This window comes from Acanthochromis polyacanthus, chromosome 1, assembly GCF_021347895.1.
Source record: "Acanthochromis polyacanthus isolate Apoly-LR-REF ecotype Palm Island chromosome 1, KAUST_Apoly_ChrSc, whole genome shotgun sequence".
Classification (NCBI taxonomy): domain Eukaryota; kingdom Metazoa; phylum Chordata; class Actinopteri; family Pomacentridae; genus Acanthochromis; species Acanthochromis polyacanthus.
The window spans coordinates 39,862,453-39,887,967 of record NC_067113.1 but is presented as its reverse complement, the minus strand read 5'-3'; the positions used below and the strand labels follow the sequence as shown (position 1 = coordinate 39,887,967).

The window sequence follows — 25,515 nt, the reverse complement described above, 5'->3', positions numbered from 1 at the left end:
ATTTGAATTTCCCTCAGAATTAGTAGAGTATCTACATATCTATGCATCTATCTAAGGAGTGAAAAAGAAAGAGAAAATGAAAAGAAATGCTGACATTCCTCAGATGCTTCTTTAGTTCAGTAGCACAGAGAGACTTACAGAAGAACGTGGTGAAATTAGTCTGACTCAACCTTTAGCTGCTAAAAATCAACTTCCTTGATCACCTCTTGCAGCAAACGCTCATTTAATTGCGTGGCTGCGATGACAAAAACAACCTTTTCCTTTGCAGTCAGAAGCAGCCACACCGGGAAGTCTTCACCGGTGAAAAATTAACAAGTTTCTGCCCCCCCACGTGACTCACGCGCTGTAAATGCCGAGTTCACGGGGGCAATAACACACACGTGACTTTGCTTTTTGCATTGTTTCACTCACGCAGGAGACAAACATCAGTCAAAGCGACTTCCTGATGGACAGATTTTAGTAAACGTTACCTCTGTCACATAGATGAGCGGGATGGCGCTGTAGTTCTTCCTCATGTCTCCTCTTCCTCACAGCCTGAGGTCAAAGATCACGCCACGCCGGCTTCACCGGTCCCATCACAGCTCTCTCTGCCTGCCACTTTGAACCTCTGTCGTCTAGTCCCGCGTGCAATCCTCTTATTGTGAAATCTTCTGCTTCCTGTGGCGGCAGCAATCACACCAACGGCACCTTAGACCCACTGCACATCCCAACCTGCACTGTTCCTGTTCTCACACACTTGTACCGTTCAGGGAAAACACCACCTTAAAAGGCATGGAGGAGTCCAGGCAGGCAGGGATTTCTTTTTTCTCTGATCTCTTATCAGCCACCCTCCACTGGGCCGGGCACACTTCGTACACGGTAACAACGAGCTCCGCTGCCAATCAGGACGGAGCAGGCAGAGGATGGACTCTGAGGGGAGGAGGAGGAAGGAGAGAGATTTAAGGGAATGAATGAGTGTGGGAATGCTGAGCTAGTCCAGCCACACTGCAAAAAAAATAAATAAATAAAAATGCCCCTCTCAAAACACGAATAAAAAACTCATTTCAAGGAACTTTTACCTTAAAATAAGTGAAAAAATCTGCCAGTAGAAGAAGTGAAAAACAGCTTGGTAAGATTTATTGAAATAAGATGTGATATTTAGAATATTGAGATCTTAAAATCAGCTGGGAAAACTTATTTTAACCCACATGTTGTCTTCATTTACAGACACCAAAAAATATTGTTTCCTTGTCTGAAAAAAATCCAAAAATTCAGCAAAAAAATTCCCCAAATTTCTGAAAATTCCTTCAAGAAAATTCCAATAATTCCTTAAAAGTTTTATTTTTTTAAAAAAATCACCCAAATCTGGCAAGAAAATTCTTGTAAAAAATGATTAAAAATCTCCAAAAAAAAAATCCTAAAAATATCTAAAGTGATTACATATGTATCGGTAAAACTTTTAATATTTTCTTTAAGAACATTCACAAAAAAAATCAACCAAAATCCAGCGAAATTCGCTGGATTTTGGTTGATTTTTTTGTGAATGTTCTTAAACAATTTTAACCTTTCTTTTTATTTTTCCACCAAAAAATGTTCAAAAATTTCCCAAAAATGTTGAAAATGTGGACATCAGAAGTTTCACTGTGAAAATATTTTTTTCCACATTTTTAAACTTTAAAACAGGTCGATTTTACCCGCAGGATGACATGAGGGTTAAACTATATTTTACCAGGATTGCCAAGCTTAGACGTCTTAAAATAAGCCAGACATGCTAAAAAACAAAAAAAAATAGTTTTTTGCTTTCATGTGACCTCCTAATTTGAGATGTACTGAACTCATTTTGAGTTTTCTTGTAAAATACAACAAGATATTTAAGATGCACTGTCTTAAAACACGTCCCTCCATGCTGCTGAAATGTCTCTTGTGAAGTGGATTTATCTTAAACGAAGTGGGATGAGACATTTGGACTAAAGATTTTGAGTTTTGTTGCAGTGCAGACTCACTCCCTGAACAGGACGGAGACTCTGACAGCAACGCTAATCTGCAGAGCCAGATAACAGCCTGCAATAACAGCCTGTGTGTGTGTGTGTGTGTGTGTGTGTGTGTGTGTGTGTGTGTGTGTGTGTGTGTGTGTGTGTGTGTGTGTGTGTAAGGATCAGGGAGATGGTCAGTGCTGCTCTCTGTCATTCAGCCAAGTTAAAGGGTTATAAACCAGAGTTATTTTAAACAATGTGTGAGTCTTAATATGAACACTTCCACCAGAGACTAAGCAGTTTCTTATGTCTTATGTCCCAGTGCCGTGAAAGTCCATTTCTAAACTCTTTAAAGTCTGCGCAAAGGAAATTCAGAGATTTGTTGCTCAACAATTGTAAGGCTCAACTAAATAACCGTCTGAATTTCATGACAACCACCTTCTAATTAGCGAAACAACAATAAAATTAGTTTATTCATAAATTGTTAAAATTGTGTTCTTTTTATTAAGATGTCAAAAATCGTCCAATATGACATGAAAATGATCCATAATTGCAATAAATTTGCCCAGACTGACTTGAAATTTGTCCTAAATGACTCGAAAAGTATCCGAGACGCAAAAATTGATCCAAAATTACGAGAAAAGATCCAAGCTGACATGAAATTAGTTGAAAATGACAAGAAAATTGTCCAAAACGACTTCAAATTTGTCCAAAATGACTTAAAGATTTCTCAAAATGCCTTGAAAATGATCCATAATTACAGAAAATTAGTCCAGAATGACTTGAAGTTTCCCCTAAATGACTTGAAAATTAAGACACAAAAATGACCCAAAATGACGAGAAAAGATCCAAGCTGACATGAAACTAGTCGAAAATGACTCAAAAATTGTGGGTCAAGCCTGTTTTTTTTTTTCTAGAATTTGAATTTCCCTCAGAATTATTAAAGTATCTACATATCTATGCATAACTGTGTTCTTTTTATTAAGTTAAGATGTCAAAAATCGTCCAATATGACATGAAAATGATCCACAATTACAGAAAATTTGCCCAGACTGACTTGAAATTTGTCCTAAATGACTCGAAAAGTATCAGAGACAAAAAAATGATCCAAAATGACGAGAAAAGATCCAAGCTGACATAAAACTTGGTGAAAATGACTCAAAAATTGTCCAAAATGATTCAAAAACTGTCCAAAATGACTCCTAAATTGCTCAGGAAATTTCTCAGATAATGATCCATAATGATGAAAAATTAGTCCAGAATGGCATGAAATTTGTCCGAAATGACTCGAAAAGTATCAGAGACAAAAAATGACCCAAAATGACGAGAAACGATCCAAGCTGACATAAAACTCGTTGAAAATGCCTCGAACATTGTCCGGGTCAATATATAATTGAGGGGCTTCTGAAGTCCATGGGATATATCTTGCATACATTTTTATTAAAATTTTAAAAAATAATGTTTTTATGTTTATTATGTCCATGTCTACAAATTCCATAATTATTTAACAATTAATAGTTACAGTATTGAACCATTTCTTTACCACGTCTGATGTGTGTTTGGACTCATTGTCTTGTTGAAACATCCAACTGTCTCCAAGATCAACCTTCTGCTGATGGCTTTAGGTTTTCCTGAAGAATTCTTCATTGTTATATTTACTTTGTGTGAAACTCCAGTTCCACAGAGCATGATACTGCCACCTCCATGCTTGATGAGAGGTTTGATGCTCCTGGGATTACAAAAAAGTCCAAAACCTGCCTAAGACCGTCTGAAATCTGGACTCATCAGACCACATGACCTTCTTCCATTGATCCACAGTCCAATCTTTATGCTAAACTGAAGCCTTTCTTTTCCACTGATCAGAGGTTTTCTTAGAGCTACAGCTGTTTAGTCCCAATCCTCTGAGTTCCCTTCACATTGTTCATGTAGAAATGTTCTTACTTTCACTATTAAACAGAGCCGTTGGTTTTCTACGATCATCTAAGAGTTTGTTCCGACCACCAGGATGATGGTTCTCCACCAGGATGATGGTTCTCCACCAGGATGACGGTTCTCCACCAGGATGACGGTTCTCCACCAGGATGACGGTTCTCCACCAGGATGACGGTTCTCCACCAGGATGACGGTTCTCCACCATCCTTCAGGTTTTAGTGATGCGCTGGACGGTTCTTTACCCGATTTTAGTCGTTTCATCTCCACAGTTGTATTCTTTGCTTGATGCAGGCCAATAACTGAGACAGATTAACATCGTTTCCATGACCACAGGATATGTCCTCCAACATGGATGTTTCAGAAATGAGAAGCTCCTCACTGCATCAGCTAGGGTTGAAGAAGTTGTTGCCATCACTGCAGTAATTATCCAATGGAAGGATCTGAACTATTTGCTGAGTTAAATCCAGGTGGAGGCTTTCTTTTTGGCCAGGTAGTGTATGTAATTCATTGAAAACTAAATGAAATAAATATATTTTTACATTAGGTGCCACATTTCTGTTGGTTTCACTGGATTATGTTTAAAGTTCCCATCCAGTCATTAATTTAACCCATAAAAACATGTCTCTGTGTGTCAGATTCAGGTATTCAGAAGTGTCTCTTCAGTCGACAAGGTTAGTTTCTTTGTTTTGTGAAGCATAAAACCACAGAAGTCTGAATCTGTGTTAAGGTTATCATGAGTTCAGCTTCTTACACTGACTGTCTATTTCACATATGCCTTCTAGCACGATAGAAAAACTAAAAAACACCATGTAGGCACGTTCAGGTTAAAAAAAAAAGATTTCCACCAGAGGGTCTTTAAAATCAGTTTGACCATATTCACAGATGATGAACAGAGAGACTTCTACAGAAACTACACTAAGCATGCTCGGTGTAGTTTACTACTTCTACATGTAGAAGTATTAAACTACACTAAGCATGCTCGGTGTAGTTTAATACTTCTACATGTAGAAGTATTAAACTACACCGAGCATGCTCGGTGTAGTTTACTACTTCTACATGTAGAAGTATTAAACTACACTAAGCATGCTCGGTGTAGTTTACTACTTCTACATGTAGAAGTATTAAACTACACTAAGCATGCTCGGTGTAGTTTAATACTTCTACATGTATTAAACTACACTGAGCATGCTCGGGGCTGCTGTCCTTGTCCTCTCCCTCCACTGACTTTGCTAATTAGACGAGTTGAAAAAACAATCAGAAACCCTGTTGATTAGGGCTGCAAATTAAATGGCCTCAAATTAGTCCTCTAAATACGTGAATCTCTTTTTTCTGAGACGTTTTTCTGCAGTGTCTCTGTTAAAGGAACAGTTTGACATTTTGGGGAATGCATGGATTAGATTTTGTGTCTGAGGTGATCAAAACCGTCGACATCTCTGAACTATAAAAACTGAGCCACAGCTAGCATTTGGTTAGCTTAGCAGAAAGACATTAAAAAGAGTGACACAGTCTGTTCAGAGATGAGAAAATCAGCCTCACAGCACCTCCAGAGGTCTCTAATTAACGTATCATGTGACAGAGCAACGCTCAGCACACAGGATAGAAATCATTCCTCAAGCAGCAGCCAAACCATTAACCCTGTAAAAAACCCCAACAAAAATAAATAAATTAACAAAAAAATTATATATATATATATAATCCCAAAAATAGAAAAAGAGCAACAAAAATAAATAAACAAAAAATTATACATGTATAAAACCCCAAATATAGGAAAAAGAGTGACAAAAATAAAAAATAAACAAAAACATTATATATGAATAAAACCCCAAATATAGGAAAAAGAGCAACAAAAATAAATAAACAAACAAACAAAAAAAAATATATATATATAACAACAAATATAGAGAAAAGAGCAAAAACACTCAAAATAACCCCCCAATTTTTAAATATATATCTATAAATACAAAGAAATAAAAATATGAATTTAAGTGATAATAATAATATATAAACCAAAATATAAAAGAAAAAATATGTATACAAAACAAAACTATAAATATAAATGATAATAACAATGATATATAAACCAAGATATAGACAAAAATGAGTAAAAAAAAATTACATATATATAATTTGTTTAATTTGTACAAAACCTGAGGCGTAAAAACAATAAATTGCCATTTTCTGTGGTCTCTACCAAACTGAGATAACAGGAAGCTGCCAATGTTTCCCAAAATGTCAAACGTTTCGTTTGAATAAACAAACAAATGCCAGCTTGTGACTGCTGTGTGTTTCTGAGCATCTTTTGGGAAATGTTCTTTTTCACAGAAGACATTTTGACCCGTCGCGGGAGGAAAGGGAAATCGCTGTTAACGATAAAATGAACAAACTGAGCAAAAGCAAATGTAGAACAAACAGAAAGGAAAGCTGAAGGTAGCAGACATGGCAGCGCTGGAGATGCTGACTGACAGGTGGTCTCTGGGGGTTGCAGAGCAGAAACATTAAAGCATTACAGATAGTTTGACTTTCCCTCTTTCAAGCTCTGACTTTCTCCCTCTTGTGTGCAGTGACGCTCCTGGGAGGTGGACAGAATTAGGGCGTTTTAAAAGCAAAACGCTCAGAGGAGAGGTCTGAAAAATAAAAAGACCAGAGGCAGCGACTCTGACCCATTAAGCACCGCCGACATCTGAAGAATTACAAAAACGGGAGCCTGGAAATACTCATCAAGGATCTTACATGCTCCTCGAGGAGTCAAACCCACTCATGGGAGGAAGTCGGGCATGAAAGATTCAAGAAGAGGAGACGGGGAGGGAGAGAAAAGCAAAAGTACATGACATTAAGGAGAAGAGATGGAGAATCCACAAAGAGGAGGCAGAGGAAGAGGAGGAGGAGGGGATGAACGGTTAAAAGATGTGACAGTTGGCAGGAGACAAGAAGAGGAGGAAAGAGGACCAGACTTGGAAAGCGTCTCGACAGAAAGACGACCCTCTTTAACCTCATTCGGCTGCATCACTGCCAGCTGCCATTTCAGTACAGAGCTGCATCAGCAAAAAGCCAAAGTCAGACAGACAGAGAAAGAATCAGACCGCAGCTATCAGCTAATGTGAGACACACGCACAGAAGAACAGCAACAAATGAAGCGTTCACTGAACACAAATGCTTGGAGAGCTCATGAAATGCCACTCAGGCGTGCTGTCGTGTGTCAGAGCACTTCCAGCTGATTGTTCCCGATTCGTTTCATTGATTCGGATGAGACGTCGCCTCCATGTCTAAATAAAGACTCAAGAGGACTGTTGCTCACTGAAATGCTGACTCAAGAGGATGCCACAAGCAACAGAAAAGCAACGGCGCCCCCTCTGGGCCGTCAAACCTCATTACAGACAAAGTGAAACTTACATGACGGTGATCACAGACATATATAAAGTTAGGTTAAAAACAACACAGTCAACGTTAGCTTAGCTTTCAGGTACAGACCGTAACGAGGCGACAAAACTCCGTCGTTGAGTCAAAGAAAAACGTGCCAGCCGAGAAATAACGTCGTACTACTAACTGTGAGCACGATGAGCTACTGTAAAAACACCCATACGTGAAAATAAAACGCTTAATAAACTTTAAATGCGGTGGAAATGTCTGTTAAAGTGAGATACACACACGAGTTTCGCGCCTCCAGATTACGTCATATTCCGTCATCACGTCCCAGCCAATCACAAGGGAGCAATGAATTGTGGGTAACGTAGTTAAACTCAAAACACAGCTTTGTAACAGACTGTATATATAACATTTTTAAAAATTGCTGTGGATTTTATTAGAAATAAAATGATACTGTCGGTCAGATGTGTAATAAACATTTCTTCCTTAATGATATTGATATTATATGTTATTATATACTTAGAAGTATATATTTTATTTCATGAGTGATATCAAGTGTGGACTGGGACAAAAAACGGCACAATGCAGTCCTGGTCTATACAGTCTCCACACCCTAGTTTTAAAAAGCAGTACTATACAAGCCAGTAGAGTAGTAAAACAATATCACAGCCATCAATTACACAAATCTGATACCAGGGGTGGACTGGGGCAAAAAATCAGCTCTGGCATTTTTGGCCCAGAACAGCCCACAACATTATCGGGTGACTGAATCAAGCACTAATTTTTGAATGACAAAAACTGACAGAGAGGTCGGATTTTCAGAACAAAAATTCAAAAACATCCCTAGAGACCGATACAAACTTGTTGGGAAAAGAACAATTGCAATCCAGTAGAGCAGGGGCATTCAACTAAAATTCAAAATGGTTCAGTCTGAGAAAATGTATTAAAGCAAAGCTCCAGAAGATCATAATGTCAAACCTGAATTAGTGCCATAGCTATATGCTGATGTAACCTACTAGTTTTATTAGCGTCTGAATGGAACCAATAACTGACTATCAGAACCAAATAAATTCAGTACGGCTCAAAAAACATTTTGGCAACATTTTTTTTCATAAATAACTTTTTATATAACTGTAAATCTTAAAATAAAGTGCAGAAAACTTTGAACATTTTTTAAAATGTTCAGTTTAAAAAAAATCCATCTGCACCGAATGAAACGACAAGTTAAGTGTCACTGCAATAATGTGAAGCTAATTAATCAGCAAATAGAAGTTGTGCAGAACACATAAGCAAATAATTTTGAAAACTCATCATTTCAGCCCTTTTTCTGAAACCAAATAATAAATACTTTCTGGTTGCTGCTTCTTTTTCTCTTTTATATTGAAGCAGAATAAGATTTGAAGGGGAGTTTTTTCACTAATTTTTGACATTTGTCGGCCAAATGATTGATTGTTTAATCAAAACATTGATATTTAATAATTACACATTACTTTGGGTCATTAGTTGCAGCCCTAGTTAGCTAGTTAGTTTGTATTTATAATTTCTCACATCCACATTGTGAGAAATTGTCTGATGGGACAAAACGGTTGACGGAACAAGCAAGAACGTATTACCAAACAACCATGACCTAAGAAAACAAATATTCAGCTGGCATAGAAAAGAAGGAAGTAAAGAGTGTTAGTAAAATGATCAGGAGGCTACCAGGTCATTGTTCTTAATGTATGTGGAACAAAAGACTTCCTGTACAGTTTTTCGTGACCGTTACTTATCTATTGCAGGTAAAAGTTAAGCGCAAAAGGATCAAAACAGCTTTTTTTCTCTGACATCTTGTGATTCTATGTCTAAATTTTAAAGCAGGAAAGGAAAAATACACCCAACACACATTCAAAGTACGTTAGCTTTGAGCGCTGTGACAATTTTGTACTTTGGATAGAAGGTAATATTCCTGAGGATAAAGCACTTCCCCAGTGGTCCAATGAAAAAGCTCTGCATGCCCTAAACGCTTTAAATGCTTCAGGTTATAGCACCTGACCCCGCTGTCCTGCCCGGTGGAAGGTGGGCCAGCCGGGCGGCGACCCCTTGTTACTTTTTCGGGTTATGCCCGACCAAGCCCCACAGGGCCCAAAGACTCGGCCACCAGGTGCTCTGTGACCAGCTCCCCTCCAGACCAGGCTCCAGGGAGAGGCCCCGGTTTCCCTAGTCTGGACCAGGTAGCGGCTTTCGTCTTTGTCAGCAGGGCTTTCACAATCGCTCTTTGTCTGGTCCCTCACCTAGAACCAATTTGCCTTGGGAGACCCTACAGGGGCTATTGCCCCGGACAACATAGCTCCCAGGATCACAGGGACACTCAAACCCCTCCACCGCGATAAGGTGGCGATTCTTTAGAGGGGAACATAGAACACAGAGGACACAAGACAGGACACAAGACAGGACAAGAGACAGGACACAAGACAGGAAAGGAAAGGAAAAAGAAAGAAAGAAAGAAAGAAAGAGTAGTAGGGAAAGGAAAAGAAAAGAAATAGAGAGGATGAGGGTGACAGAGGCAGAAGGGGTGAGGAGATGGAGGAAGGGGGAGGCTACTGGAGATCAGAGGGAGACCACAGATGTGCTCTGTGGCTGCTGAAGATCATCTTCATCTTCATCATACTCTAATCCTGCACAGCACAAAAAGAAACTCGCAAACCTCCTCTTCCACTTGGACCGTGTCTTTTTCTTCTCCCTGTCCGTCTTTTTCAGTTCTGGGAGTTCTTCTAGTTTTTCTTCTTCTTGATTTTCAGCAGGAGCCACGTCTGCTGTGGTTTCTCCTGCTGAGGAACATCTAGTTTCAGTCCCCGTAACCTGTGCGGTCTGGGAGACGTCCACTACATCCTCCTCTAACTCTTCTTCAGAATCATCTGTTTCATCTGAAGACTCCATGGCACTGGGGTTGGGTTCTGTCACCACCATGTTCTCCTCTAAGAACTCCTCCATCTCCTCCAGAGTGGGCTGAAAGAGGAGCGCTGGAGGATCCTGTGGCTCATCAAGGAAGACTTTAAACTGGCATGAGTCCTCTTTGGCCTGTTGCTGGGGGGGACTTGGCCGCTGTTTCCTCTTGGGCTCCCAAGTCAGGCCCATGGGGAAAAATGAGGCAATCCGAGACGAGGAGGTAGATGAGGGTGGTGAGGAGAGGCCTTCTGCAGCTTGGTCCTGCTGCTGCTGCCTGGACAGCAGAGAGCTGGAGGCCATCTTCTCCTGCTGGGGGGGACTTAGCCGCTGTTTCCTCTTGGGCTCCCAAGCCAGGCCCATGGGGAAAATTGAGGCAGAGGGAGACGAGGAGGTAGCAGCAGCTTGGTCCTGGGTCGGGGCCTCACAGGAAAGCTGCTGCAGCCGTTTCTGGGCCTCCTGCAGTTTGGCCATCAGCTCCTGGTTCTGGTTCTTCAGGTGGTCCACCTCAGACATCCAGGTGTTCATCTGGCTGGTCATGGACTGCTGCTTGGTCCGGTAGTGACTCAGTTGGAGTTTCAGGTCTCTCTCTATTTTTTCCTGTGCTCTGAGACGGTCGTTGGTCTCCCACAGTTTGTCCTGGGACACTGCGAGCTCCATTCTCAGAGAGATCTCCTCGTCTCTCTGATCCCTGGAGCCGTCCTCCTCGTTAGTTGCCCTTCCTCTGAGGAAATCGAGGATGCCGTTCTGGGTGTCAACTTGTTGCTTGAGCTCAGCTTTTCTTGATGAGCTCTGAGCCCGAATCATTTCCACTTTGGTCCGTCGGAGGTTCCGAGTAGCCGACTGCTCCCATTCTTCGATCTGCCGCATCACTCTCGGGTCCACTTTCTGTTTGCCTGCGTTTGCTCCCATCTTGGTGCTGTACACAGACTGTCTGTACCGGACCAGAACTTCACCTCTACTTGTAAGCTCTGGTGAGGAATAGAGGTGACATCATCAACGGAATGTGCCTTTGATCTTTTGACAGTTGGCCTGTTGCCATGGTGACAAGACGAGTTTGAAAGTAAACAGCCACTGAGCAGAGCAGCTCTAACATCAGTGTTGCTGATGAACCCTGTAGCTCCGGCAGATTTTACGGCACAAACTTCGTTCGAACTTTAAGCGAGTCACGAGGCTTTCAGCTTTTTCCGTGTAAATCTGTGTTTTCATGTCTGTTACGGTTTTTACACAGTCGCAGTTTAAGTTTTAGGAATTTTTCTGCAATTTGCAACTTTTCCTCCAGCTAGAATGGCTTGTTCTAGAATGATTTTGTTTTTGTTTAAATAATGTGCAGCGAACCTTGAAGAAAAACAAAATGCTTCAGGTTGATATAAAGTTAAAGATGTCTGTTATTTGAACTCTATAACGTGAATGTCATGCCTAAGATTTTACAAATCCGTGTCAGCAGCCTTGTGTGGTAATTCTACATCATGTTTCAGATATATTTGATATTTTTTTAGACATACTTTAACACATCATTCAGCCCTTTTGGTCACTTGACACCAAATGTGCCTCTCACCTAGCCTAGCCGCGCTAGACAACCCACGGCAATGAATTTAATTCTCTGTCAGGGTCGACAACAAAAACGACAACAGTCGTTGAGCTCCATTAGCACCGACTCTGAATAATCTTTCTGTTAACATGTCTGTAATATACTTGAGCTTCACCCACTGACTGTATAAATAAGGCTTCACCGAACTCCCGCATCCTCTGATTTCCGGCGCTCTAGGAGCCTATTCGTTGCGCTGATTGGTTGTATACCTACCCAGTTGCTGCAGAGTGATTTGATAGACAACCTTTTAGCCCGCCTCCCTCCCTGTCGAGCGTGCCTAGACCCTTGCGTCTTCAGAGCATGGGTCTAGCAAGGCTAGGCTACCTCTCACCTCCAGTTCCTTCAGTAAAACGTGCAGCACATGACTCTTCCCTGAAGCCCGATGAGCGTAGATGAAGGTTGAAGGGTAGCTGTACTGCTGCGGCTGGAGGAACAAAATTCATCAGCTTTATTCCCAACTTCACTGAACCATTTAATCATGACCGATAACAAATAATAAAAAAAGTTCTTCATCTATTGCTTGTGTGTCACCACACTGCAAACTAATGTGAGCTGTATTCTTTTTGAAATCTAATTAAATCCGATGTTGTTGTCAGTTATCCCGCTAATAGTCACTCAATTTTCTGAAAAAATTGATTTCATTGAAAAGCTTCCTCGAGGCTGTTCTGACACCAGAGATCTAATGACAAATGATTAAATCTCCAAAAAATCCAAACATTTTCTGCAGCTTCCTCTCAGCTCGGTGTAATCCTGCAGTGATTAACACGCTTCACTGGAAGATCGCTGCAACACTAAACTGGCTTCACAGTCGTTTTATGAAGCTCCATTTTAACAAGATAAAGAAATAAATCCTGCCAAAGTCCAAAAACAAAAGGATTTGTATTCAAAATACCACATCAGACCTAATATTCCAGGGATGTCAAACTCATTTTAGCTCAAATTCCACATTTAGCCCAATTAATCTACATACAAAAGATTAGAACCTTGAAAATAAATTAAAATTTGTTCCATGTACAGAGTCTTGTGTCTCATTTGATGCCCATTTCCACAACACTCAACATTTGGTATCCTTTTTGAATTCACACTGAACCCGAGTCGTGGAGGATAATCAGGAATAAGGCTGGACATTTATTCCTGCTTTGCTGCAAAGCCTCAAATGTCACACAGTGGAGCTTGAACCGCCGTCGATTCTCCAGCTGCAGGAAATACTCTCAAAAATGATGAACGTGATTAACCCATGGTAAACATCCGTGAAGACATTTTATTGAGGACATGTTGGATACAGAAGAATGAAAGCAGAATTTACAACACGGAAGATGAAGCGTGCAGCCGGGCTTCACTGGGCTTTAGGGGGAACCCACTCGTGGATCTTCTTGCGGGTGGTGGGGTACGGAACATACTGCTGTGGGCTGCCGCTCACGTTGAACTGATGGACCTCAGCGAGGAACTTCTTGGGCTCTGGAGGGTGTGTGGTGGGGGGGTCGTCTGTTATGCAGTGCAGCCAGCGATGCCTGGAGGGCCAACAAGAGGACAGAGCGGGACTTAAACAACTCAAATTTTATATGCTACTGAATAGTAATCAGTCAATCTGGGCCCACTACAGACTTTATTCTCATCTTCCAACACTTTATGATGTTTGTATTCAATGCACACATGAACATCCATGATTGTATCTACAGTAAATTATCAACATGATAACTGTGACTTTATTAAACGTGTGAGCTTCTATGTTAAAACTGTACATTCCTAAGTAGAGCCCACTGTCATAATCGCTTGTCGTACCATTCAGCAGGCACCATGCTGCCGTCCACCTCCCACAACGTCTTCTTTCCATTCATCTCTGTGGTGTAGATCACCCAGCGGTGACGTCCTGAACACAAACACACACGAGATTGTTGGAGAAAACACATGCAATCCTGACAGATTCTCACAAAGTAACAGAATGAGCACTGAGCAAATCACTGTAAAAATAACTTTAATAAGGTTCAGATCAGGGGTGTCAAACTCATCTTAGTTCAGGTTCCACATTCAGAACAATCTGACCTCCAGTGAGCAGTAAAATCACAGCTTAATAACCCAGAAATAAACACAACTCCACACGTTTACTTTGTTTTCGTGCAAAAAAGTACATTCTGAAGTATTCACATTCAATTAATGATAAACTGAGGCTGATAAATTGATAAATTTCAGGTTGTTCATTATGTTTTGTATCTTTTTACAAAACATCATGAACAACCTGAAATTTATCAATTTATCAGCCTCAGTTTATCATTTCCACATTAAAACTTCCAGATCACAGAGTGTCTACAAAGAAACAACATTTAGTCACCTGGAACTGAACAGTATAGTGGTTTACTTGAAAAAAACAAAACAACAAACACAAGACAAAATATAACAAAAATGAGACATAAAATAACAAAGGTGAGAAACAAAATGACAAAAAATGACACAAACTACACAAACCACAACAAGAAAGAGACAAAAATTAAAAACAAAAAGTTGCAAAACGACAAAAAAAATGGACAAACGACACAAGTGAGACAAAAAAAACACACACAAAACGACAGAAACGAGACACAAAACAACAAATAAAGCAAAACACAAAATGACAAAAATAGAACAAAAAACACAGGCGAGACAAAAAGGAAACACAAAACGACCAAAACATGAGACAAACAACAAAAGTCAGACTAAAAACAACAAAAACAGACAAAATATTTTACAAAAATGAGACACAAAATGACAAAAGAACAATCTAGTATTTTACTTTATGATCAAAACAACTTGTCATGGTCTAGAAATTATTTTAAATTTATAGTTTTACTGATTTACAATCTGCAGTTAATGTCTTCTCTGTAGTTTTTACACTTTGATTGGACCCTCTGGAGGACCACTTTTGGCCCACGGGCCTCATGTTGGACACCTCTGGTTTAGAGTCTTTTAGTGACTTCTTCAAATTCTATTTTAAAGAAACTCAACTCACCGAAGAAGTAGTGCTTATTGTCCTCATAGTATTTATTCCCGTATTTATCCACACCGATCAAAGTGCCTGTTTTGATGTCATTCACTCTGAGAAAAAAAAGAAAATACTGATGTTAACTTCTGAAATAATACAGGCCTATCAATCTATCAAATTTCGTCATTTTTGTCACAAAAACTGGCTAAAATGTTCAAATACATCAGATTATTTTGCATTTCCTTAAAAACATCAAGCTATACGAAGCAAGTAAAAGTAAACAAACACTGCGAGGTAAAATTCAGCTAAATAAAGTTTTTATCAGGTCATTAGTGATCTCTTTGTAGCTTAAAATCAACCAAACTGAACTCTGATTTTAATTCAAAGCATTTTTTCTTTAGTTTGGAGCAACATTTCAACAACTTGTTCCTTTCTGTCGTGCAGTGGTTTTACAGATTTGCCATCATTTAACATCTGCTGCGTCCTTTACCGGCTGTTAGCATCCACATGCTAAACTAAGCTAGCTTGAAAGACAGCCGCAAATTTAGAGCTATTTCCCGCCTTATCAAACATTTCGCTGTCATTTTCAAAAGATCAACACGCACGAGAATAAAGTCTTAATAAACCGACCTGAACAACTGAAGAAAGAACCCCCGGACTCCTCCATGACCTCCTATTTGCCCCAAAGCCCTTCGGACAATGTTTGCATACTCGGCCATCTTTAGACGGAAGGATTATGGCGACGGACCGTTCTGTTGTCTACACAGTTCCGGCGACCGCTCGACTCGTCGCTATAGTTCCACATGGAAATATTGCAGATATTTTGCAGTAAAAGCACAGTAAACTGAGTAGCAGCAGCTCTGAATGGAACCAGTCCTAATTAGTGGTATTAATTACACCTGAGATCCTCCTGCTGCAACAAACTCCCACGTAAAGTGTCTGCAGCAAAAAAACAAACAAACAAAAAATAAATAAAAGTGTTTTAAAAAGTTGACAATGAGTCCTAACCATCCTTCCGACATATCTAACATGTGGAAGATGGAAGATGCAAGATTAAACTGCTACAGCTACTACTTCGTGTCCATATAAATAATATAAGTACTATATGAAACTCATTTATTCTCAAAGCATTCAAGTGTTAATGTCAGTGCGGAGTGGTAACTTTCTGGATAAACCTCTTTTCATGTTTCATCTGCCTCTTGTCGGTCATCACACTTTATCCCTGCACTGCTTTTTTCTGACCAGAAGATGGAGACAAAGGCCAATGTTTAGTCCAGCCTTTCATTCAGGCCCAGAGGGTGGTAAGTGATGAGTCTCATAATGCATCTTCTTTCTGTCTTTCTGTAGATTTTGTTCTAGACCAAATATTAAAAGTGAGTCCATGACTTGTTTCTGGAAATGTGTATAAAAGACTGTGGTTCTGTCCACTTTCCTCTTTATTTTTCTATATTTGAAGAGTTTATTTGCAAAAGCAGATAACTCGGTTTTATAAATTTTTAGAAAAATTATTTTTATTGTTGATTGAGATAATAATAACACTAATAATTCATTTTTTTCTCTGTTTTGTCATGTATTTTTCTACTGAGTCAAATCCACTCAACTTCACTTTGATTGATATTATCTCAAGTAAACGATAAAAAAAAAGTTTTCTGAAAATGTATCAAAACGGAGTGATCTGTTTTTGCAAATAAACTCTTCATTTGGATCTTACAGGGCTAGGCTGATGTTTGCTGTCACATATTTTAACATATAATTTAATCAAACTATCATTTCCATCGCTGTACTTCCTGTATTAGTGACTTCTGTCCACTAGGTGGCGAAATTGTTCCAGTAAACGGCCTAATGAAGTGACGTAAACAGTGAATTTGTGTATAAACGTGTTGATATTTAGATGCCTTAGAAGCCTGTTTTCCTTCACAAATCACTCCAGCAGGCCATGATTAAATTATCATTACATTTATGAACCACAGCTAGCAGCAGATAAGTACTGAAGGTAGTGGTTGTGCAGTAAAACATCCCTGTGACTAATGTATGATTATCAAGTATTACTTTGTTAATAATGTTGCAGCCACTCAGGAGGCGGATGCTTGGGAGTGTTTGAATCACAAAATCAGTCTCTGATCTTTGACATTTGGTCCAAAACTGGTCAGATTTACGACTGAAATGAACCCATATGAGAGAAGTTTCAGGGAGTAACTTCTACATGTGAGGGCTCAACTAGATGCTGCTTTGTTTTTAAAAGGACCACAAGCCAAACGAGTCTGGGAACTACTGGTTTACCCTTCAATAATGTGCTCGATTTTGTAAATTTGGAGTATTTTTTTTCTTAAATCTGAGAGTTAAAAGTAGCTTTCTTTGTGGAATGAAGTGGAGGTGTAATCGGATGAAAGCGACCGACATTTGAGTCTCTAAAGGCAGGAGGGACTTACAAAGGGGCGCAGCAGCTGTTGTGGGTCAGACAAAAGCAAAACCCCACAAAACATATCAAATAACCGACCAAACCTGTTCCCTGTGAAACACGAGGACAGACTTCATCGAACACTTCCAGAACGGTGTTTTATTTCACACTGGAAAATGCAGGAGGGGTCAGGACAAGGCAGACATGGTGACGAGGAGGGGAAACATCAGGGCTCTCAAAATGAAACAAAGTTGTAGATTGAAATCACCAGCAGTTGAGTTTGACATTTCAACCCTAAAAGCGACCTCTCTGCTGCCCCTGTAAACACAGACGCTGAGAAAACGGGACTCTTCTTCGATACAGCCGTGTTTTATTCCAAACTGGAAAGAAGATTCTGAGCGTACGGTACGTTGGGCCATCGAGACGGTGCAGAGATGCATCGCAGAAATCAGGAGGCTGCTCAGAAATAAAGCAGCGACGGTAAAAATAGCGCTCGGCTTCCTCTTCCTGCAGAGCTCCTCGAACACCAATCTGTCCGCCGGCAGGAAATCAGAGGGAGGACCGTTTGTGTTTATTCAACCCCCAGATCATCCAAACTGCAGATCGTTGACTGAAACGATTCACTTCAGGACAGTCTGGAGCGGGGGTGTCCAACATGAGGCCCGTGGGCCAAAAGTGGTCCTCCAGAGGGTCCAATCAAAGTGGAAAAATCACAGAGAAGACATTAACTGCAGATTGTAAATTAGTAAAACTATAAATTTAAAATCATTTCTAGACCATGACAAGTTGTTTGGATCAGAAAGTAGAATGCTGTATTGTTCTTTTGTGTCTCATTTTTGCAATATTTTGTCTTTTATGGTCTTTTTCTGTTTGACTTTTTTCTTCCGTGTCACGTTTTTGTCGTTTTGTGTCAGTTTCAGTCATTTTTTTCTAATTTGTGTATATTTTCTTGTCTCTTATTTGTTGTGTTGTGCTTCCTTTTTGTCTTTTTGTCATTTTGTTTCTCGCTTTTGCTGTTTGTGTCATTTTTGTAATATTTTGTCTTATTTTTAGTCTTGTGTTTGGCTGACTTTTATGGTTTGCGTCACACTTTGGTTCTCATTTTTGTCGTTTTGTTTCCTTTTTGTCTCATTTTTGTCGTTTTGTCTCATTTTTGTCGTTTTGTTTCCTTTTTGTCGTTTTGTTTCCATTCCTTTCCAAGAACCCTGATAACTGAATTTCCCTTCGGGGATGAATAAAGTGATTCTATTCTATGTTCGTCTCATTTTTGTCATTTTGTGTTTTGCTTTTTCATCCTTTTGTGTGTCGTTTTTGTCATTTTGTTTCACAGTTGTACTTTGTCACTTTCTTTGTCATTTTTTTTGTTCTGCTTCATGTTGTTTTTCTCATTTTTTGCCATTTTGTTTCTCACTTTTGTTGTTGGTGTGTCAGTTTTGCAATATTTGTCGTGTTTTTGCTGGTTTTTGTAATATTTAGATTATTCAGTTCCAGATATCTGTGACTAAATGTTGTGTTTCTTTGTAGACACTCTGTGATCTGGAAGTTTTAATGTGGAAATGTTAAACTGAGGCTGAATGTTGCTGAAATTGAACTTATTTTTCTTGAGAAATTTCAGGTTGTTCATGACGTTTCGTAAAAAGATAATTCCTTAAACGTGAACTTTTTCAGAACGTACTTATTTGTACTAAAACTAAGGAAACGTGTGGAGTTGTGTTTATTTATAGGTTCTTATTCTGTGATTTTACTGCTCACTGGAGGTCAGACTGTTCTGAATGTGGAACCTGAACTAAGATGAGTTTGACACCTCTGGTTTGGAGGATCCTGCACAGTTCATGGGTTTTCACATCGGTTCGCATTATTTACACACTCGTCTGTTTGCGGACAATGTGGTTCTGTTAGCTTCATCAAACCGGTTTGTAGATCTTTGTGAAGTGGCCGGTGATGAGATTTTGTTCTCTCCTGTCCAATGGTGGACTGCTTCCTCTGCTAACCCAAGTAAGGAGATGAAGCATCTTGGATTATTGGCCGTGTGCGACGGGAAAATGGAGAGCGAGACGGACAGACAGATTGGTGGTGAAGAGGGAGCTGAGACACTGAGCTAACCCAACGAACCTCTTCCTGGAGGTCTTTGAGGACCAGGAAGTTCGACTTTACATCGCCCCCTACAACAACACACCAGTCGATGTAGTTTCCAGCCTCTGGATGTTGGCTCAAAGAACGAAAACGCAGATCGAAGCGGTTGAAATCCTCAGTAGGACGGCCTGAACTGAGCCGTAGAAATCGAGTGAAGAGCTGCTGCTTCACGGTTCATCTTTTGTACGAGGTTTTCCGGATACATCTAGCTGGGAAAGACCAAGAATTCTCTGGAGGGATGATATATATATATAGGAGCTTTTCCACTCGACTCTACTCGGTTTAGGTTGTTTTCTATTACAACTGGGTACCACGTCATCATGGGCGGAGTCGTCGTAGCATGGCGGCCCGACCATCGCCTCGATGGCACACCTGCTGCTCGGTCTGTGGCTTTTTGTCAGATTCAAAGCAAAAGAAGAGACTCAGAGAAAGCAGAGGGCGGCGAGTCGAAACACTCCAGAGAGCAGGATACGAACTGGACGATGCATGAGGGTAAGCTAATGCTAGTTCACTACAGATATTGTTTATCAGTCCCGTGTACAACCCTGTAACGGCTGCAATTCATCACCGTGAGGTATTAAATATGTTTGCTGTGTAGTGTCGCTTGGAACCACGGCTGAGTAGCTACTAAAATAGTATCTGGTACCACCCACTAATGGAAAACCTCACAAACCGAGTAGGTGCTGGTGGAAAAACGCCATATATCTCATCTGACCTGGGATCACCTCAGGAGGAAGTGGGAAACACGACGCCGGGAAACGACCTGCCAACGGGTGGATTCTTCTTCATGATCACAGACGCTTCGTGACATCTTGACTTGTTTGCTACATGTTGGTTTGTTTGCTCATAAAATATCAATAAGAGATGCGATAAAAATAAAACTCTGTCTGTTCAGTTGGTACATTGAAGAAACACAAGCAGGCACATTCATCTTCAGAGATTTCCACCTCAGGCCGGAGTGTTTGGATTTACAGCAGCACACATTTTTCATCAACCACGCGTTTCCTCCACATCTACTGGATGAGTGTGATCAATATACAGAGTGTGGATGTCACCGGGTAAACTGCAGACATTCTGTCCTCCCGACCTCAGCGAGGAGAGGCCGGGTTTTGTTTTAGTGGTTCTGGTACCTGAGTTTTAAACAGCAAAAGAGCAGTAAGGATGGCGGGTGATGCACGGTGACGTGGACGGACGGCAGTGGAGAGTGATCTGAGATACCTCCACGCCAAAGACGGTGAAGATGGAACACAGACCCACCGATAAAAGACAATCAGACATAAATATGGTCTCTGCTCAGTGCTCGGGTAAAGCAGCGGGTTTTAGTCCTCGTCTTCTTCGTCCTCCTTGTCGTCTCCGAACGTCTGCTCCTCCATGTTGACGAGCGAGTGCGAGCGGGCGGCCACCTGAGCGGCGAGCGAGGAGCTGAAGCTGAGGGCCTCGGAGCCGTGGATCTCCGTCAGTCTGTCCATCACGGACACGGCCGTGACTTTGGGCTTCAGGAAGCAGTCCAGGCCGTTCTGACCCTCCACCTCCTCCACGTCGCCGTCGTACTGGTGCAGCTCCGACGCTCCTCCTCCTCCCCTGCTGCAGACCGAAGTTCCTCCCGCCTCCCCTCCCTCCAGACCACAGCTGAACTCCGTCACCGGGTCTTTGGAGGGGTCAGGCCTCACCCTGCTGGCTCTTCCTTCCACCTCCTCCCCTTCGTTTCCTGCGGGGCGCTCTGATAGGTGGTTTCCTTCGACGTCGCCAGCTTCGTCAGCGCCTGACGGATCTGGACCGTCGGTACGAACTGAAAGCGCCGCAGCAGCTGCAGTGAAAGGAAGGAAGAAATATCACATTTAGGACTGGACTCATTTGTGGCTGTGACCTTTTATCACTAATCTGACAAGCAGAAGTCAGTCATATGTCATCTGATACGACAAAGCAAAGCAGTTTGTTCAGAGATTAGGAGTCTGTCTATGGGAACATTCTGCTAGAAGTCTTTCCCAGCATATAAGGAATGTAGAAGGCCTCGTGGCTCCATACAGGAAGATGTACAGTCAATGGAAACTGCTGTTAGGCTCTTGATAATCACTAGAAGCACATTTAAGCACATTTCAGAGCCTTTTCTACTTTTCAGATGTTGAAGTGTAAAAAAAAAAAAATTCTAATTTAAATTTTTGAATTTCTCTTGGGATTAATAAATTCTCTATCCCTCTATCATCTCTCCATCCATATATAGTCTATCTATACAGTATACACTACTGGTCAAATGTTTTGAGACAAGTTCTCATTTATTTGAATGAGAAAGTGTCTCAAAACTTTTGACCAGTAGTGTATAGTCCATCCATCCATCCATCCATCCATCCATCTATAGTCAATCCATTCATCCATCTATCTATAGTCATTCAGTCAATCAGTCAATCCATCATCCATCCATAGTCAGTCAATCATCCATCCATCTATAGTCAGTCAATCCATCCATCCATCCATCTATAGTCCGTCTGTCCATCCATCCATCCATCCATCCATCACTTTGGATCAGGCTGCATAGCTGTCAGCCAATTGCTAAAGAATCTTGAAGAAGAAAAATCAAAAGTTTGAGAGAAGTCTTCAGGAATTGTTTCCCAATGAGCCAGTTGTAGTTATTTTTTCATGTCAGCCGCTGTCGGCCACGATAACATCGTCTAAAGGCCCAGAAATGACCTCCAACCTAAACACTTCACTCTCACAGAATCAACCGACACGACTTAGTAAGTGATCGAAGGCTGCAAGGGCTTGAAATGGTTCAAACAGGAAAATAAATACATAAGGACAGCACTTCAGGCAGACTTTAAATCCATCATGATGCCATCAGAGGATGAATCACTCATAAGCTATGAGTTTGTAAACTCTTTTCTTGCAGCACTGGGGTTAGCTGCTCTCTCCATGCTTGCTTGTTTACTGTTTTATTAACATAAAATATGTCCTTAGGCTTCTTCATGTTTAACAGTACAGCGCTATGAACTGTGGGTAATTCCCCCAGGCAAAGAAAAGTTGTGGGAAAATGTGCAGAAAGGACTCAAAATGTCTTCAAGCGAGACAATGGTCTGAGCATTTAACAAGAAGCTCTTATAGACTTAACAGGATTGAGCCTAAAGTGTTCACCATATAATAAAATAAAGGCTTCAATTAAAGGTGTTTACATCACAGATTATGTGCATCAAGTCAAAAACCATCTTTTCTTCTGTTTCCATTAACTTTTTCTAATGCGATTCTTCAAAAATGCACATAAAAGTATATTCTGGAATCACAGATAATCACTGGAAGCACATTTATGGCTGTTTGAGTCAGAAATCTGCGAAAAATACCAAAGGAGACGCCTTTGGATCCCTTTCCATCTCCAACCAGTGGCACAAAAACACAAAGAGATCTACTCAGGATTCAACAAAACAGCAAATGTCAACGTCTGCTGATTATATAACTGGCAGAAAATTAATTAGCTGTTCAGATGTTTTAGTTTCTTAGACTTCATCGCGATATTTTAGGGTTCTGTGCTGCTATTTAAAGACACCACTGGAAGATAAATAAGATCTATAAACAAAACAATTAAGATCTATTCTTAAGAGCGGAGGGTTCATCGTGAAGTATGGATGATCTCATTCATTTTGAGACAATAAAATCAACTTAGTGAATTACTTAAACTATGAATCATTCATGAATGAATGATCAGACTTTTGTTTCAGCCCTAATAGGATGCATTAAGAAAAGCACACAGACAACCACTGCACTATTAATAACTTTCCAAGCGTGGATTTACTGCAAGAGCGTATGAGAGCTTATGAAGCGTCACTCAGAGAGTCAGCAGAACCACAGACTCTGTTATTCCAGATAAAATCAGCCTCAGCAGTGCAGACCTTGGTCGTTGAAGAGCAGCTGCTTCCTCTTCATCCTCTCCTCCTCGGACGCTCGGAAGCCCAGGACGGCTTTGAGCTCCGACAGGACGCGACGGGACTCCTCCCTCTCCCGCCGCTGCCGCTCACGCTCCTCCGGGGACAAAGAGTCGCACCACGAGCCTCTGCCTTCGCCGTCAGAGTCCGAGTCGGACACGTAGGCCTCCCACTCCTGGTGAAACGAGGCCATGAATCATCGGGACACTCGGGGATGGGGAGGAAGTGCCAAGTGTATCACAAGGAGAGTGACAATAAAGTTGGATCTTTAGCTGTGATCTTACCAGCTCCTCTGGTACGGGGTCTCTGTCCAGGATCAGGGGGTAGGATGGAGGAGGAGCAGGGATTTCAGCTACAGGAGTACCACACTGCTCCAGACCCTCGGCATTACCTGCAGAGATGGAGTCAGCTTACGTTACTGCAAAGAAACAGTGGATGACCTCAACACGCTGGTATCTCAGCTTCGTCACCGTGCCGACAGCTGTGCCGGTCTGCTTTGTGTCCTGTGGAGTTCCGTTCTCCATGACGGGGCATAGTCTTGAATTGTGTTAAACAAAGGAGGTGAACTGACCTAAAATAACCCCTCAGTAACGTGTAGCCTCTTCACATCGGGGCCTCACCGTCTTGCAGATTTTTGCTATATCGCAGGATTTTGTGACATATAAGTATCTTTATATATTCTTTATTGTGGCGAGCTGCGTTGAAAATCGATGCTTGAAAAGGGATATCTGCCTTTTGTGCACTCTGGAACTGCCGGATGCTTTTATTTTGACACACACAGAGAGCAGGAAGTCAACAAACACACTTCACGGTCCTGACAACAAAACACTTAACCAAACTAACTAGGCTGACTAAACCACAATAACACAATAAAACACAACCACTAATAACACTGGAACATAAACCACAATAATGACATTTAAACCCCCAACACTCTGAACTCCCATGGTGCATTGCGGCACAGCAGTTCAGTCACAGCTGAGATCGCTACATAATTTTAATTATTTTTGGGGTAATATAAGCATTTTGTAGCCTAAAAAACTGAAAACAACATAAAAATATGTTAAAAATATGAATTAAAACATAGTAAAAGAACATTTAATTGAAATAAAATGCAGCATTCAGGATTCGTGTCCATTTCATAGACGTCTGATCGCTGTGCACTGTCGCTCTGTGGTGTGTGGAGAGGGTTTATAAAGCCTTAAAATATGTAAATAATGCAATAAATATGGTCGCTGCTTCATGGATTTTCATCTAAGGACCGCTGTATGTCGGAGGCACAAAGCTGTGAGGCGTTTAAGCTCTGGACAGCACAAAGCAGCATTCAGAAGGTGCGGTGTGTTGGGCTGCTCACCTGGACAGGTGTTGGCCCGTCTCAGCATGCGCTCCACCTGGCTGATGGTGTCCTCCCAGCAGCCGGCGCTGGCCTGCATGTGAGGCTGCAGCTGGTGCAGCCGCTCGCTGAGGTCCTGGTAGCCCTCCAGGGTCAGCTCCGTCAGCTCCTTAGACACCATGAGCTTCTCCAGGTCGTCCTCCAGGATGATCATCCTGACAGACAGGAGAGGAGATTCATATTCATTCGTATCCATAGAATTATGGACAACATTTGAATATAAAACCTGTGAAAAAGACGTTTGAGTTCTGCTAAAAACTGACACCAGATCAGTTTTACATCCATCCAGGTGAAAAAATAGTAATAGAAATAGTTTTCTGCCCTTATTCCAGTTTGTCCGACGTCGCTGCTAAAGAGCTCAGAGGAAGTCTATCTCTGGACTGGATTTTGTAAAAATCCACTCAGAAAAACCCACAACAACAACATAAACATTTAAAACAGAGGGAATCATCACATTTTCAACTTGAACTAATCATGTGACGTGCAGTTTGTTGGATGAAGGCAACCAAAGCCAACCTTTATATTCTACAAGTCCCATTTAAAAACAAAACAAAACAAAAGGAAGAAACAAAGGGAAAAGAAAAGACAAAATTTACCTTTAGGTTTACATATTTATTTATTCATTATTTTATTTATTCCTCTTTATATTTACACATTTATTTACTGATCTTATAACAGATTTATTTATTCTTTTGTTTATTCCTCTTTATATTTACAAATTTGCTTATTTTTTAACAGATTATTTAATTTACTCCTCTCTATTTGTTTCCCGATCTTTTCACAGATTTATTTACTCCTCTTTTAATTTACACATTTATGTCCTTATTTGTAAACAGATTTATTTATTTTTTCTTTTATGTATTCCTCTTTATATTCACACATTTATTTCCTGATTTTTAACAGATTTATTTATTTATTTCTCTTTATATTCACACATTTATTTCCTGATTTTTAACAGATTTATTTA

At 40.7% G+C, this 25,515-nt stretch overlaps 3 protein-coding genes across 5 annotated transcripts in view; all 3 read right to left on the bottom strand.

Moving 5' to 3' along the window:
* The window catches only part of tmcc3 (transmembrane and coiled-coil domain family 3), a 68,184-nt gene extending 67,237 nt beyond the window's left edge, over nt 1-947 (bottom strand). Inside the window, exon 1 of the mRNA XM_051951867.1 lies at nt 471-947. Within this exon, the coding sequence (XP_051807827.1) occupies nt 471-515 (45 nt within the window). The 5' untranslated portion in view covers nt 516-947. The remainder of the gene's footprint in view (nt 1-470) is intronic.
* A 12,054-nt stretch (nt 948-13,001) lies between these two features.
* ndufa12 (NADH:ubiquinone oxidoreductase subunit A12) lies at nt 13,002-15,490 on the bottom strand. Its single transcript, XM_051951898.1, has 4 exons — nt 15,347-15,490; nt 14,744-14,829; nt 13,543-13,630; nt 13,002-13,271 (listed from the first exon to the last, which is right to left on the bottom strand). The coding sequence occupies exons 1-4, from the start codon at nt 15,433-15,435 to the stop codon at nt 13,097-13,099; spliced, it is 438 nt and encodes a 145-aa protein (XP_051807858.1). The 5' UTR covers nt 15,436-15,490; the 3' UTR covers nt 13,002-13,096.
* A 1,763-nt stretch (nt 15,491-17,253) lies between these two features.
* Nucleotides 17,254-25,515, bottom strand: part of vezt (vezatin, adherens junctions transmembrane protein) — a 30,334-nt gene continuing 22,072 nt past the window's right edge. For all 3 annotated transcript variants that reach the window (XM_051951850.1, XM_051951852.1, XM_051951854.1), the window contains exons 9-12: nt 24,510-24,703; nt 23,440-23,546; nt 23,123-23,330; nt 17,254-21,054 (exon numbers count right to left, since the gene is read on the bottom strand). In XM_051951850.1, the coding sequence (XP_051807810.1) occupies nt 20,567-21,054; nt 23,123-23,330; nt 23,440-23,546; nt 24,510-24,703 (997 nt within the window). In that variant the 3' untranslated portion in view covers nt 17,254-20,566. The remainder of the gene's footprint in view (nt 21,055-23,122; nt 23,331-23,439; nt 23,547-24,509; nt 24,704-25,515) is intronic.